This window comes from Dasypus novemcinctus, chromosome 7, assembly GCF_030445035.2.
Source record: "Dasypus novemcinctus isolate mDasNov1 chromosome 7, mDasNov1.1.hap2, whole genome shotgun sequence".
NCBI classification, from domain to species: domain Eukaryota; kingdom Metazoa; phylum Chordata; class Mammalia; order Cingulata; family Dasypodidae; genus Dasypus; species Dasypus novemcinctus.
In genome coordinates, this window is record NC_080679.1 from 106,601,816 (window position 1) to 106,618,433 (window position 16,618).

At 35.3% G+C, this 16,618-nt stretch overlaps 1 protein-coding gene across 2 annotated transcripts in view; it reads right to left on the reverse strand.

Moving 5' to 3' along the window:
• ARHGAP15 (Rho GTPase activating protein 15) overlaps positions 1-16,618 on the reverse strand; it is a 653,844-nt gene that overhangs the window by 543,802 nt on the left and 93,424 nt on the right. For both annotated transcript variants that reach the window (XM_004480409.4, XM_004480410.5), the window contains one exon: positions 6,706-6,767. In XM_004480409.4, the coding sequence (XP_004480466.1) occupies positions 6,706-6,767 (62 nt within the window). The remainder of the gene's footprint in view (positions 1-6,705; positions 6,768-16,618) is intronic.

Genomic DNA, 16,618 nt, shown 5'->3' on the forward strand with positions numbered 1-16,618 from the left:
CAAGCAACCCTGAGAGCTGGATGATATCCCCATTGTGCAGATGAGAAAACCGAAGCTTAGTGAGGGTGTGTCCAACCCAATGGCATACTCGTCAAAAAGATAAGATTTAGGTCAGGTCATCTGGATTCTGAAGTGCATTGTCTTTTTTCTAGAGCAGGGGGCATCCAGCACTCCCCTTAGTAATAAATTCACAATTATATGCAAACATGTCACTGCAGAGCCTCGTAATAGGCTCAGTGAGAGGGAGGCACAGACCTGTTTTAACAGACAGACATATCAGAGCCTCTGTCTCCTTGGAGCAAGGCCACTTCGCAGCCTTCCGTGCTGAACTGCCAACTCTTTCAATCCCGCCTTGCATCCCTACCATAATTATCACCAGGTAAATTCTTCCATCTGTGTAAGCCAATTAATCCCTCAACATTTGAGCATCTTAACTTTGAGAGCATTTTCTTCTATTTTTTTTTCGTACAGAGGGATAAAAAACAAGCTGTCAGATGGATTTAAGGGCTATGGAAGACACAATAACTCAGGAAATATCCAACTTTTATAATTCAGAAGTCACAAGTCTAGGTATGACACAAACATACAGATAACAATCAGGTGAAGGGTGAGTTACAGTGAAGGTAACAGGAAACAGTTTCTGTGACAAGACTTGCAGGCAATTATGTTATTTTATTCTTTTGACACACAAAACAAATCACATCTTAAGGGGAAAAAGTGTAAACCACAATTAGGAAGGAGGAATAGCTAAATTCATATAAGGGTGATTATTTTCATTGTGGGCAATTGGTGGGGACATTTTATCTATGGAAAACAAATCCTGAATCGTGAGGAGGAAAACGCAAAAAGATGCAACACAAGCCTGAGTTTGGCAAAAACTCTTTGCATTCTCCAAAATGGACACCGGATGGCAGCACATAATAAGAGCAACTTTGATTGTAACTGTTTATCTGGAGAAAACTGGATGGAAAATGGCCCTTAGAATATTCATTGCCATTTTAAGGATCTGTTAGCCTGAGCTGTAGGTTTCACACATCACTTGCTGTATCATCAAAGCCTGTGGCCTAAACACGCCTCTCCTATGGTCTCCTGTACCTTCTTTCCGTAATGACAAAGCGGCAAACCAAAAAGAGAAATATAAGTGAGGAGTACTTTGGAAATTACCAACTCTCTTTGTACCAATGTCTTGGTTACCTGATTTGGCTGGATTCTGTACCAGTGTTGGGAATGAGAGCGATTGATTTCCCTATTGATTTAGGACAGAATCCCTCAGACACTCTTAAATGTTCTGACTCCTTGTCAAGCTTGGAGGCCTAGGCACTCATTTCTCCTTTCTCATAGTCTAAGTTTCCTGTAACTCACCATTGTCACGAGTGGGTCAAAGAGACACTGTGTGACCTACACCTTCACATGTTTCTATTGGTATTGCAAAAACGTAAAAGCTTGGAACAAACTAAGGGTTATCAGATGTTGGAAACTGTAACAGCACATGGTGAAAATAATAAAGTTAAAGCAATATATAACAAATTATGTTCTATATGCCATTCTCTCCAAAGCTTCACTCCAATCCCCAATACTCTATCACAAAAATAGAGAAAGACAGATTCTGTCTGGAAGAATTTACTGAGATCTAGAGCAGAAAGAGCTAAGGAAAAACTAAATTCACATTTGAAGGGCTCCTTGGTATCATGCCCAAGGAAACTCCATTGTGAGAGTTTAACTATTTAACAATAGTTAAATAGATGTATATCTGTTATATATTTGTATATGTTTATATGTATTTAAGATGTACAGAGCCATGAAGGAGACAAAGGAGAAGGTAGGAAGTGAAAGGTACAGAGGAAGAGAAGTGTAAGCTCTTTGTAAAGTTACTACTTACTTCCATTTTGGGCAGAGAACTCCCAAAATGAAGAAATTCCTAAGTTTCATCAGAAAAGCTGAGGCATAATTTCAATATTTACACTTAAGAATTAAAGTAGAACGCTGGATATATTCTGTTTTCAATCCTGTCAGTGTATCATTGAGGAAATCTGTCTAACCTCATTTCAAAATAAGGCTAACTGGATGGGGCCCTTCACAAATGAAAGGTTTAGCCAACAAGTCCTTCCTCATTTCACACTTTCCTATTCATATTCAGAACTCAGTCCAAATTTTCTTGGAGGGAAAGAGAGAATATACGAAACAGAGCAGATAAAACACAAAGAAAATGGAAAATGAGGACAATCCACAATGTGGATAACCCATAATGGATTTGAGTAAAAAACTTTACAGAAGTTAATATAATGATGTTTATTAAGTGACAACTGAAGCACTTGTACTGCTGACGACACCAAATAAAAGGACTTTTTCCCCTCTTCTTAAACATCTTATAATCTATCAAGGGAGACAAAACTATCATACTTCATACAGAAGACACATCTAAATTTCATGATACTAACTGTGCAGTAAGATTAGGCAGAAAGGAAAGGTTAATATGGATGGCCATGTTTCTTCACTTGTAAAATAGAAAGAAATAACAGAGCCTATATTATAGTATTATTTATGTACTAGTGGTAAATCATTTAACCAGATGTTTGAGAGAAGCATCTATTTATACTAATTGTTAACTCATTAAAATTTATAAAAAGTTATAAAGCCTTGATAAATGGGGGGAAAGGCTATCAAGAAATTTTATCAAAGAAACACAATTATAACAACTATGTTACATTATTTAATAGTTACAAAATTATCAAAGGGATAAAAACTACACAATTTTTAAAAGTTATGACTGAAATGACCATTTTCATCACTAGTGGAAAAACCATACAGGCTCTCTTGGGCACACGATCTGGAAATACCTAATAAGACTCATAAAAAATACAGTCCCATAATTTAATCAAGTAATTCCAAGTCTAGCATTAATCATAAGAAAATATAAAGAAATAAATAGATAAGAAGGATGAGGATTACTATAATTATAACTTTTAGTATAAACTGGAAATAACTAAAAAATAAAATGAGGGTGAGAATTGTTTGGTATATCACAGTTCTATCCATGTGGGAGAATATTACATGTTATTAAATATGGTGATTATACATATACTGTGTTCAATTTGTAAAGTGTTTATGATAAAAAAAATTTAAAAATCACTACTATACAGGGGAAAATTACAGAAAAATATTGATCAAATTTAAAGATTTCTGTTCATTGAGACAACGTAAATAGATATGAGAGACTTGGAAGAGATATTTAGAACTGAAAAGGTATTGCTAATTCAAATATATTAGGAGTGCCTTCAAGTTGTAAAAAGAAAAAAGGAAAAGAAAAAGTAAAAAAGCAAGAACTCAATAGAAAACAGTTGAAGTTTATGGAAAGGCAATTCTCAGAATGCAGGACATAAATGTTTCTGAATATGTGAAAGTGATGTTCAAATTCACTACTAATCAGAGAAATACAAAGAGTAACACTGAGAAAACATTCTATGGTCATCAAAGGCAAAATTGAGAGAGTAGGATAATGCTGTGTGATGGTGACATTATGGGAAATGGCAACCCTTCTGCCTTGCAGAGGAAATGTAAACTGGTGCACGTGTTCAGGGGAAACGTCTTGCTGTGGCACTGAGTTGATTTACAAATGTGTGTGCCTTACAACCAAGAAGTTCTTCACTCCTGGGTATATACTCAGAACGAATCCTTCACAGGTGTGTTAGGAGACATGTAATGTGTGTTTATTGGATTGTTGTTTGGGATGGAAGAAATTAGAAGCTATTTATGTGTCCACTCTTGGGGGATTGGATAAATTAAATTTGGTATACATCCGTAGTGGCAAAAAGAGCAGCTGCTGGAAGAAATGAACTAGTCTTCAACAAAGCACCATACATAGACGTCCAAACACTAGCAATGAGTAAAAGTAGTAGAAAATAGAATGAAGTTTAAAACACAAAATGTTTATGCCACATTCACATACATGCAACTATATACTATATTTCAGAATGCCACCTGCATAGCAAGATAAATATATAGAGAATAGATTAAGGAATGCACATTAATTATCCTAGAACAGATGACTATAGGGAATGGAGTGATGATTTAGAGAATAAAATAAAAGTTAGGGGTCTTGCCCAAAATGATGCTGCAAGGTCACAAATGGAGGCATCTAACGAATGCAATTTTGTGCACTTGAGGTAAAAAAAAAAAATCAAAACTAAACGTATATAACTTTGGTTGAAAAAACAGAATGAACAATGGAATGAAACTTGCTTGAAATTATAAAAGAGCACAAAGTAATGTTGATATAAACTCAGACTAGAACACAGAAATGGTACACAAACTGCCTGAAATAATAGCAAATAAATAAATAAAAATGTTATCTGTACTGATTGGAACTAAGAATGCATTTGTGTATGTTTTGTAGTGGAAAAGCCATGTCCTCTGACACAATTTTCAAGGAGAAAATTGATTAAAGTTGGTTTACTGTTGATTTATGGCCAAGGACACTTCTCGGTACCACTGTGGCAGGGGTATCATCTTGTTTTCTTGGAATACTTTCTGTGCATCTCCTCCTCTTTCATACATGAGGCCAGAGAGCAAGGCTAACCAATACTGACACCTATTCTTTCCTACCAAGCGTCAGTGAACAAACCTAGATAAATCCTAGGGTCTCCTTCTGTCTCTCTTTGGACTTTCTTTATCCACCTGGGTGGTGAGTTAAGACATAGTCTGGACTTACTTATCTTGGTAAGAGGCATTGCTGCATGCTCCACACTCTTTCTACGAGGTGGCAAGATCAGGAGGAAGGCCTAGTGGAAAAGAGGGCTCTTAGGCTGGCCTAGTCAAAACCAAAAAAATCTTTCCTGGACCCCTTCCCCAGCCTGACTCAACCAGCTCCTAAGGCAGTCTTGCAGTTTATCTTGCAGCAGCACAGAAGTCTAGGATAGGATTCAGAGGCCCAGCCTGCTACCTCAGAATAAGACAAAATGTGGGCAGAAAATAAGGCTTGTTATTTAAAATTAAAATAGCTATACTGAGTAGTGAAATTGTGTTGGACATTTTCTTCCAATTTTACATCTTTTAAATAAATATATACATATCCCATCATAGCTAGCAAACAAAAGCATATTTTATTTTCTAGTGTTGGTCAGTGTTACTCTAGTAATGAATTGTATTATATAATTAACAGATATCCCATTGTGTAGCTAATTAGTACATTTACCCTATATGACTTTTACAGTTAGTAATACACTTATAAACAAATGCCTTATTTCTCAATTTGAATACTTTCTACATATCTTTGCAGCTTGCATATAACCTAGCACAAAGCTAAGTATATAAATAAACCCAAATATGCTAAATAAATTAGCAAATATTCTAAAATGGAGATAATTCTTTAATGCATTTATTTCTCATAGATAGGTCTTACATTTTCCTCTATCCTTTTATCAACCTCATTTTTACCTCAAGGAATTTGTTGTTGTTGTTTTGTCTTGTCTTCTTATCACCTTTTCTGATTTCTCTCATCTGCCCTGCATTCATCTTGTTTCAAAATGCAGTAAAACCCCTAACTTTTTATCTGGCAAATGATACTACCTTTCAAAGATATAGTCTAAAACCTCCATCCTTCAGAAACCAGAGAAAAATCTAGGAAATGTATAACATAGTGATTAGAGTAGTGGATGAAGATTATGATTAATAGTATAAAAATAAGAATGCTCTTCTTTTACAGAGTGTTAAGAATATGGTGATAAATGGGAAAATTATAACTAACATAACTTAATGGACATATTTAACAATAATAATATAATATTTTGCAACAAAGGCAAAAAGATATTTCAATTCTAATGGACAGCAATAGGGGGCTGTAAGGAGGTATGGAATTTTTCCTTTTGGAGTAATGAAAATGTTCTAAAATTAAGGTGATGTCTGCATAACTCTGTGATTAAAATGATAGCCACTGACTGTACACTTTGAATAGACTGTATGAAAGATAGGATCTAATAATTCTAGTGGTGGAAGACTGTGGTTAACAGGATAAATATGAGAACATTCTCTCATGAATGATAACAAATATTTAATACTAATATAAGGTGGTAATAATTGGGTGGCTTGGAGGAAAAATACACCAAATGTAAGATATTATTAATAGTAATATTTTGACGATGCTCTTTCATAATTTGTAACAAATGTTTCACAATAATGCAAAGTGTTCATGGTAGGGAGATGTGTGGAAGCCTTGTATGATGATGATATGCATGTTTGTTTTGTAAATTCACAATTTTTACTATAAGCTTTCTGTTCATGTATATTCATATATGAATGATACACTTCAATAAATTTTATTTTAAAAAACCTCCATCCTTCAAAAATTATTCTCCCTATGAAATATAGATGTTTATATATAGCAAATGAGTCAATTTATCTCCTAAACTGTTATTTCCCATAAATCAAGACCCATTATCTCTTTTTTTTTTTTTATTTTTAGATTTCAAGTCCTAGGAGGACATGAAACACTTCATTTATGTGTTTTATATGTCCTGGAATATAGAATGTAGCACTTTCTTTGAAAACTCCATAACTGTATTTAAAATAATGTTGATCCTGGTGATAATAGAGAGGATCATTATAATACTGCACCATAGGGCCTTCCCACCCAAACAATAGCAGCAATACAACTGAGGATGTGAACAACTAGCATAGTTATACAAGACTAAAGTAAAGAACTTTTATTACCTTAGCTTCTTGCCTCCATCTGCAATTTTTGCTTTTTGAAGATAGCCTTCTTTTTCAACCATCTGCAAGAAGAATACATGTTAAAACTGTGACAAAATCCTATGCACTACTAGTCTGAATGAACCGATGCATTCCAAGAGTCATTGCAGTGATGGAAGTTTCCAGATATAGAACTTCATTAGAAATGCATATGTAGCTTATGGGATGTGCCTTCAAGACCATAGTCATTACAAGCAGTTAAAGTTCCAAAAGACAGATTACAAAGGGGAATGTGAATGATGTGTCATAGCATGAAACACCTCTACTCCCTTTTTTTCCTGAGCATTGAAGTCATTCCCTTACAAAATTGATTAAAAATGAAAAAACAAAGATCAATTTAATGCCTTTCCTAATTTTATCGATCATCTTTGGAAAAGTTCTCCCTTTCCACCCCTTATCCCCACTTCCCCATGTACCCACTGAGGCCAGGGAACAGGAAGAATTCAATGGAATCGTGTAACCCAACCAACTGCACCATGGAATATCATTTAAAACAGCATTTCATGATTTCATTCCATTACCAAGATACACTGTAGCATCTCATTCTCTTTTTCTGTGATGTGGATTTACTTCCTTTCCTATTTGCGTTTATTGACTTTCATTGCCAATACAGCTGCAATTTCCTAAAGGAGATTCAACAATTCATTGTAACTCCACAGAAGTTTCTGTGGAGCTCAGCAAAGTCTGTATAAAATAGGTGTTTTAACTTCTACTTTCCCAGGTCTTCCCCACACTGCCTATCCCAAGTTCTTAGCCTGCATTCCATCTTTTCGCTCATGGTGAATTGCCAACACTCCCTGCCCTTCCACACACACACACACACACACATAATATTTACTAAAAGCTTAGTCACCTGCCTAATAGCTGAGGACTCACTCTTGCCACGCCTTTCCTCTCTCTGTAATACTCTCCGTCTGCCATTTCTTCTCTTCATAAACTCCCACATCTACTTTAACACTCAGTTTGTCCGTCTATTATTAGGGAGACCTTTCCTGATTTCTCTGCAATGTCTGTTAGGTATCCCTGTCCTGACTCTGAATTTACATTCTGTCTTTATCACTACCACAGCACTTATCAGATGGTATTGTAATTGTCTGTTTACTTGTCTATTCCCATAATTGCACTGGGAACTCATTAAAGGCAAAGGGCTAAGTCTTTCATACCTGGATTCCCAGTACCTAGAGATCTTGCTGGTACCAGTAGTCACAATAATAAGTATTGTTTGAAAAAATGAGTGGCTGAATTAATTGATACTTAAATCCTTATTTAAATCTTTTCAGGAACATGGAAAATTCCAAATAAAGCCTCCTGTCATGTGATAGGTGAAAGGAAGAACTATTTGGGGTAAATGAGCTGTCCTAAGTTACGAAATTTCACCAATTAAATAATTGCCTCTTTACAAGACTCATTCAGATACAGGTAAGATCTTTTCGGACTTGTTCATTGCTATATCCTTAACAAATAGCACAGTACTTACTCTTAGTACATAGCTGGTAAATACATATTTGATTGAATAAATATTGATGAAGATAATAATAGTGATTATTTATGATAAAAATAGCAATGTGTTTTTTTTTTTTAAACACAGCTTCACTTACAGAAAACTTTCTTCCTTTCTACAGCATTGTCTCCACAGAACCTTCAGAGATTTAGATTCTAAGGAAGCTTTCTTGGAGAATTTTTAGAACTATGGTGTTCAATGGTGCCATTTTTTAATAACTGAATACATATAATTCATTTTATTCTACAGATACTGCAGCTCCCCATTTTTGCTGCCAAGGAATCTTATTTGTCTAGCCCCTACAACTTATATAATACTTTCAGTGTTTAACTCTGGGCAGCATTGGTTTCTACAAATATTTGGAAGAATATGTTTTCTCCAGCAGTTAGTATCATAGAGGAGGTCCCTTTGTTTAGGAATGTACATTGAGAAATTGTGTTTCATAACCCTAGATAAAAAGTTTATTGTCTTATTTGTACTTTCTTATGATAAAAATTAAATACTGCTACCAAAAACCTATATTTATTTACTGAAAAGGTACAAAACCTTTCAACCCATTATAAAAATTGATGTGTGCATTCTTAGCTAAGAATGTTGCCTTTTTTTTTCAAAAAATATTCACAGAAAGACCCTTGGGTAGACAGACATCTAGTACCAACAGAGATGTATTATTGATGTCTATTTCTCTAAAAAAGAAAGAAAAATGTGAAATGAAAAACGCTAAGCCTCTTACAGGGAGAAAGCAACACAGTGAGTTAAAGAAGTATTAGTGCACACAGAAGATTGCTTTGTACTTACATTGTGGGTTTATACAAAGTATCTCAATAATTATTCTAATTTACAATTTCTATTTTATGTTAATCCTATGGTCTGAAAGGATAATAACCTATAAATTACAGTTGAGCAGGTTGGTCATCCAAGACTCACAAAGTCTTGTCTTTAATAATTTGCAATATTTCAGATATTTTGGTCCTAGGTTCAGGAGTACATTCTAAGATCCAAGCCAAATTGAAGTTCTTTAAAGCAATAGCACTCCTTAAAGTATGCATTTTAAAAAAATATCAACCAATCTTTAGATGCTAAATCTAGTTTCTTGAACTATTTGTCCAATATCCCCTAGAAGCCCTACTTGATATTAAGTGGCAAGAAAGAGCAGCAATTTTTCTAGACTGGATACCAGCCAGATTGCCAGCATTGAAGAAATACTCAGCAGATATAACCGTGCTTAGATACAAATGAGAAGAATGAATGGTAGTGGAATACTCAGACAGTGCCTGTTTATCAACCTAAGTTGGAGGCTATAGACAAGGCAGGAGAGCAGAAGACGGCCTTTGATTAAGGATAACAATAGTTGCAGAAAGACAATCCAGGGCTATAACCGTGGGGACAGACACTGTAATTTTTTATGTGAAAGTTTCATGTTGTTCTCAGATTCATGAAGTATAATTGCAAACAACTGGCTTTCATCTACACCATTCCACACACACAAAAATGCATGTTTGGAAAGGGGAATTGAACTGAAACTCAGTAAGATTTTCCCCTGATTCGGATGACAGAGGATTGACGTTTAAGACTGGAATCACATGGATATATGACTTACAATATTGGCTCTCCTAATGTACTTGAGTTTTCTTCCCCCTTCCTCTGATCCCATGCTCATTGGCAACCAATTGGCCCCTAATTCAACTTACTAATTACTTTGATAGTATGTGGGTGACTTAAATAAGCATCTGTTTATCCCCCATTATAAATTTATATGTCAGAATTATAGTTTATACATCTGACTCATATCAATTTGTTACTGTGAGATAGCCCCAAGGTCTAATCATCTCTGAAAACAGTGATTGTATTGATAAATATATTCTCTGGATCCACAAAGCTGAGAGAGGCCCCAACCCTGAGAAGAGTGAAACCTCCTATGTTGGTTTGAGTCATTTCTGTGGACTCCAGAAAATTATGTTCTTAAATTAGTACATTCCTGTGGGCGTGACAATCTTTGACTGGATTGAATTCAGTTGGGTGCTTTTGATTGGAGCACTTCAGTGAGGCATAATCCAGGGTGGGTCTTGGCTCTCTGGAGGAGTTCCTTATAAATGGGAGAAAAATGCAGCAACACACAGAGAAGGAGAGCTGCCATTTTACCCTGCCAAGTGAGAGAGGACTCCAGGATCATCTGCAGCTGCAGAAAGAGAGAAACTCTGACAGGATGAGAAAAGTGGACAGAGATTGGAATCAGCAGGGCAAGTGAAGCTGGAGCAGTGAAGCCCAGAGGAAAGAGATGAGCCATATGCCTGACAGCTCGCAGCTGTGCTCAGAGAGAAAGTGAACCTGGAGGAGAAGACAGAGAACAACCGCCATTTTGTTCAAGACCACCAGCAGCTTACCTTTGGTGAGAAAGCATCTCTAATGATGTCTTTTTTTTATTATTTAAGGATTTATTTTATTATTTCTCCCTCCTGTTGTCTACTCTCTGTGTTCATTTGCTGCATGTTCTTCTGTGTCTGCTTACATTCTCGGCAGCACCAGGAATCTGTGTCTCTTTTGGTTGCATAATCTTGCTGCATCAGCTCTCCATGTGTGCGGCACCACTCCTGGGCAGGCTGTGCTTTTTTTTGCATGTGGCATCTCTCATTGTGGGGTACCCTCCTTGTGCATGAGGCTCCCCTACACAGGGGGGAGTCCCTACATGGCATGGCACTCCTTGTGCACGGCAGCATTGCGTGTGGGCCAGCTCTCCACACAGGCCAGGAGGCCCTGGGTTTGAACCCTGGACCTCCTATATGGTAGGTGGATGCTCTATCAATTGAGCCACATCCACTTCCCTGATGATGTCTTGATTTGGACATTTTCACAACTCGGAACTGTATAAGCATCTACCATAATAAATATCCATTGTAAAAGCCAATCCATTTCTGATATTTTGCATTGGCAGCCTTCAGCAAACTAAGACACATCCAAACTAGTGTCACCCATAAAACTTTCTGGATGGCTGACTGCTTTTCCTCTTGAGAACTTCGCATCATCTCTTTCTCTATGTAGGCCACTATAATTTTCAAACAGATTCATCATCCCTGTTTCAATTTAATAATGAGACGCATGGTATATTTTTTCTGATGTTTTAATAGATCACAGCACTTTATTGAAAATCTTGGAATTTTTCAATGGTTTCTATTACAAAGTACAGAATGAGAACACATTACCCACTGAAATAGATATTTCTCTTTCCTTATTTCATCAGCTTTCCTTTTTGGACTTTCTCTTCCAGTTGTACCCGCTTTCTTCTTTGGGATGCATTGCTTATGTTTTTTCTTCCTCTCATTCTACAGTTTTTTCTATACTGGCTCTGCCTTTCTTTCTGTATACTGGGTCTTGTGAGGATGTACACGGACTTGCAGTATATATTCCGTTCAGAACACAATAAAAACCAGAAATAAAATTACCTTAAGTCCAGTTTACCTATATATCATATAAAGTTCTAATAGGCTTTTAAAAATGTTTAAAATCATTTATTTTAGAGGTACCTTATATAAAGCTCAAGAGTGAAATATGATTGTTTTAGAGACATGTGATACGAAGATTTGGCTACTCTAAATACACAATTTATTTTATGTACATACTCTTTAAATGTGGTGAACCAGAATCCTTAAGTTGCATAATAAGTTGCATAGAAGGATTATTTATAAAGGGGAGTTAAATATAAATAAAGGAAAATAATTCTGTGTCAAACATGAGGGGAGACCAGAAAAGGAGCTCCTAATAAATCTCAAAGAAGCTATTGAGAAGCTGGTCTTGATGTCAAACCTCAGAGTTAGACGTGGTTTTCTCATTGCAACTTATTTATACCCTTAAATGTATTTGCTGAGCAACACTTCCATAGAAACTCTCCCTCTCTTTCTTTCTCTCTCTCAGGGCAAGAGAACACATTGGTCTTTGGGGGTTCTGCTAAATGTGTTGAAGTATATTTCAAATGATGGCTTTGGCAAAGCATATTCTGTGTTTTGCCAAGTATGTTTCCCCGTCATTTTTAACTCCCTGCACATTTCAAGGGAAACTTCATCCACATGTATCTGATTTATTTACCCCCAACTCATCAAAATGTCATTCTGTAAAAGCTATTCATGTTTAAGAAACCCCAACAGTCTTTCTGCTGAGTCTTTCATCTAGCAGCCAGTGTGTTCCTTTGGTCACCAATAAGAAATCCAGGTTCCCTTTGGGGGACAGACTGATGAGGGCACCTCTTTGTATCTCAAGAACTTTCTTCAGTTTTCTAGAGGTCTTTTCTGTGTCCTATTTTTTTGTGTCTTTGATTGAAACATATTTATCTCTCTTTGCCTGCCATTGGAATTCAGTGAGAGTGGCCTTCCTGGTTACTATCTGGGCAACTTATTCATGTAATTTAATTGTTTTGTTATAACCTAATTTGGTGCTAAGAGGTAGGGAAGAAAGGATATCTCAATGTTAAATGTATTCTTAAAAGTACTTTTGCTGCTTCTTGCTACGTTTTTTTTTTTTTCTCTCCTCTAGAGTTAAATCAACTTCAAATGTGGGTCTGTATAGAAGTTACCATAGCTTGTTTCTGTGCTTCAGTGGCTTCCAAACTCCTTCCATGACTCACAACTCTTCATGATGTGAGCAGTGACTCCTTCTCAATCATGCTCCCTGCCTCAGTTTCCTGGTTTGATATATTCTAGCCATTATGATTTCTTGTACTTTTTCAAATGTACCGACTTGCTTCCAGACCTTTTCATTTGTTGTTTCTTCTATTTGTATTCTTCTTCTAGTTTTTTTCCTAGATTTCCCCATCTCACAAATCCCAAATTCAATGCCCCTTTCAAGGGTGCTTTCATGGCTACTTTAATCTAAGGTAGGGTCTCCCTCTCTCATAGAAATTTGTTCTTCTTCCTTCATAGCACATTTTGTAATTTTTTATAGAATCATGGGTTCCTTTACTTGTTTAATACTTCTTTCCTCCCAGAATTGCATATACCAAACCTAGAATAGTGTCTAGCATAGGGATGGCCTTAACAAATACTTGTTGAATTAATAAACACTATTGCATGGGGCAAGGAAGACATGTGAAAGAGAACTTAAAGATAGATTTATTTAAAATTACTAAATTATAAAAAATTGCTAATAACAAGCTTGAAGATTTGGGGTGATGCTATTTCACAAACCTAATTTTATCTAACCAAAGTAGAATTCTGAAAGACTCCAGAGCTTGCAGAAATATTTGCAATTTAAAGAAAGCATAGCCTGATCAATAGAATTATTCTCCCAAAGTAACTCTCCTTTGTTTTACAATAAGAAAACAGTTTGTTCACAATGTCTTTCATTCTTAAAGCCTTTACAAGTATTAATTAATCCATAAAATGATATCTGGCTCCAAAAGGTAGAATCTGTGACTTAAGGTTTATCTGCAAAAGCCTGCTTTGCCCCTAAGCCATGGCAACTTCCTGAGCTGTCTCCGCAAAATCCTCCTAGCTCAGGAGGTAGCAGATATTCTGTAAAACCTGCCACAGGCTTTTGACTCCTGCAGGGTTATCCATAGACATGTCTTATACTCTTTTGATAAAAATAAAGAAGATAAAGATTTAGCATGTTATAAACAGGGTTATTTTTCCTAAACACTTCTTTAGAAATGAGAGAAAGCACCCGTAAAATAATTAGGTCTTATGAAAAATTACAATATAGAATATACAAGATCAGGAAGCAAAAGCACAGTCGTATATTTAATATTTTAAACCTTCACTGCATGATCGCACTTGTTTAGCAATCACATTGATTCTCAGAAAATGATTTAAGCCTGTTCCACTGAAAGAATGTGGATTTGCACACCATGTGGCATAAATGACATCACCTGTCAGTAAACTGGGTACTTTCCAACATGAGATTTTAGGCTCCAATAGGGAATAGACTTTTTTTGTCAATATTCAAAAGAAATGCACTGTTCTTCTCTTTAACAATGCTGATCATAATCTACCTTATAAAAGGAAATATTAAGAGATAAATCATAGCTGCCAAATGTAATGGCTTCTCTTAGAGCATCTGTAACGGAGAGCCCCAGTTTTGTACAGTGAATCAAAGTTTTCATCAAAAAGGGTAGATCTTATGGGCTACTTTTACCAATTAACCCTAAAGCCAAGGTGTCTCATGATTACTGGAAAATGTTCAGAAGACTCCTGAATATGAGAGATAAAGAAAATTAGATTTACATAGCATAAATGTTGCAACTAAATGAGCTCAAGGATCCATATGGTAAAAATAATGAGTAATAACACCAACTTAAAAGATTTTGTTATTTTATAAAGTTCTGTAATGTTTATTATTTCATATATAGTAGGTCATCCTGATATACACTGCCAAGGAAAACTATTTTCAGAATATATGGAAGATTCTGGAAACAACACTAAGGCATGATAGAAATAAGGATGTAGAATGCTAGAGATGGAGAAAATATGTGATGGAAACCTAAGTAAAAAGAGTTTAAGGCTAAATTAGTCTGATGTCAAGAAAAACATACAGGTTTTAGAAAATAATTCAATTTTTCCTGTGAATGGTAATGGAAAGTTAAAAATTACTTATACTTTGTTATTTGAGGGAAGTACTGATTGTTTTGACATTGTCTGCCTTAATGGATATGAGTCACAAGTACAAGTTGTGGGAGAAAAAACATAAGGATTTCTATTTTTAGTAACACATTAAATAAGAAATTCAATTTTAATATAGATTGAGGGATAGAAGTTAAATATTACCTGTTCTCACAGGACGCAGCAAGATAAACAAGTACTCAGAGGATCCAGGGAAATTCAAGTCAGGAGTAGGAAACACACCGATCGGTAGTTCCACAAATGTGTGTTTGTGTGTGTCAGAAAGAGAAGTAATCATGAGACACCTTGGCTTTAGGGTTAATTGGTAAAAGTAGCCCATAAGATCTACCCTCTTTGATGAAAACTTTGATTCACTGTACAAAACTGGGGCTCTCCATTACAGATGCTCTAAGAGAAGCCATTATATTTGGCAGCTATGATTTACACACATTTGTAAAGAAAGTGATAGAGAAAAACTACGAAATGAAGAGCTTAGTAAATTATTTTTTCTTTTATTTAGCATTGTTCACCAATGTCATCTTTCCAAGGCTTCCTGACCTATAATGGAGCATTAAGCACATAGATATATTATCTATTAACACTTTATCCATAATTTGATATATTCAAAATTGGTTTCATTTATTAAGTATTGAGGTTGCAAAGCCAAGAAGGTCAGTAAATCAACAAATAACCTTAGTGATAGGAGGGTAAACCAAGATAACTCTTTCTGAATATTCTATTTGTTTCTCTGATATGAAACTATTCTTGACATATAGCATAATACATATTCACTATTGAAAATTAGATATATAGCTATTAATGTTGAATAATAACTTAATTTGATTTTAAAAATTCATCGATATATTTATTTTGAAAAATTGGGACATTTTAAGGCACTATTCAAATATAATTGCATATATATATGAATATATATATATGCACAGAGATACACCTGTACACATGTACATATACATATATACTCACATAGTTCCATCTTGCAATCTAAATTTTGTCACATTTCATTGACTATTTCAGAGCAAACACTCATATATTTTCTGTTTTTAGTACAAGATCTTTATAATTATTTGTATGTACTTTGTTGCATAATCCGAATTTATGGAAAAGACACACAATTACGTTACTATTTGTTGGACAGCTACAATGGGCCAGACCTTATACGAAGACTTAATAATAAGACAGGACAGCAAATGAGGCATGGGCTTCCCATCAAACAGTTTGTAAAAGATATAAAAATGTAACCAGGCAACTATAGCATGGATGGGACTCTGATTGAGATAAGACCAGGCTACTATGGGGAAGGGGATTAAAGAAGGGCTATCTAATTCAAATTTTGGGAATCAGAGGAATACTTCCTAGAGAAAATGCTATGTAAATTGAGACCTAAATAATTAATTTTGCAAGCAAGATATTATTATATGTAATTAAATTTTACAAATGACCTTCATTTTAAACATCAGGCATATATTTATTAGTATCTGCAAACTCCAACACTATTTTAGTAAATCTTTAATATCTTATTATTATATCACTTGACAAGCATATCTTTCCTAAATAAACCCTGAGTGCCAAAAGCAATGTAAGGGAAAGATGGATATAACAGAGGGTATATGTGTCATGGTCTCTAATTAAAAAGCATTTACAGTCTAGCCATAGATGCAAGCCTATTATCCATGAAATAAGAGTGAACAATACAAAACAGTGTATACACTGGAATGAGGGGAATATAATTGCAACAGAAAATCCAAGCTCCTTCAAAAAATGGACA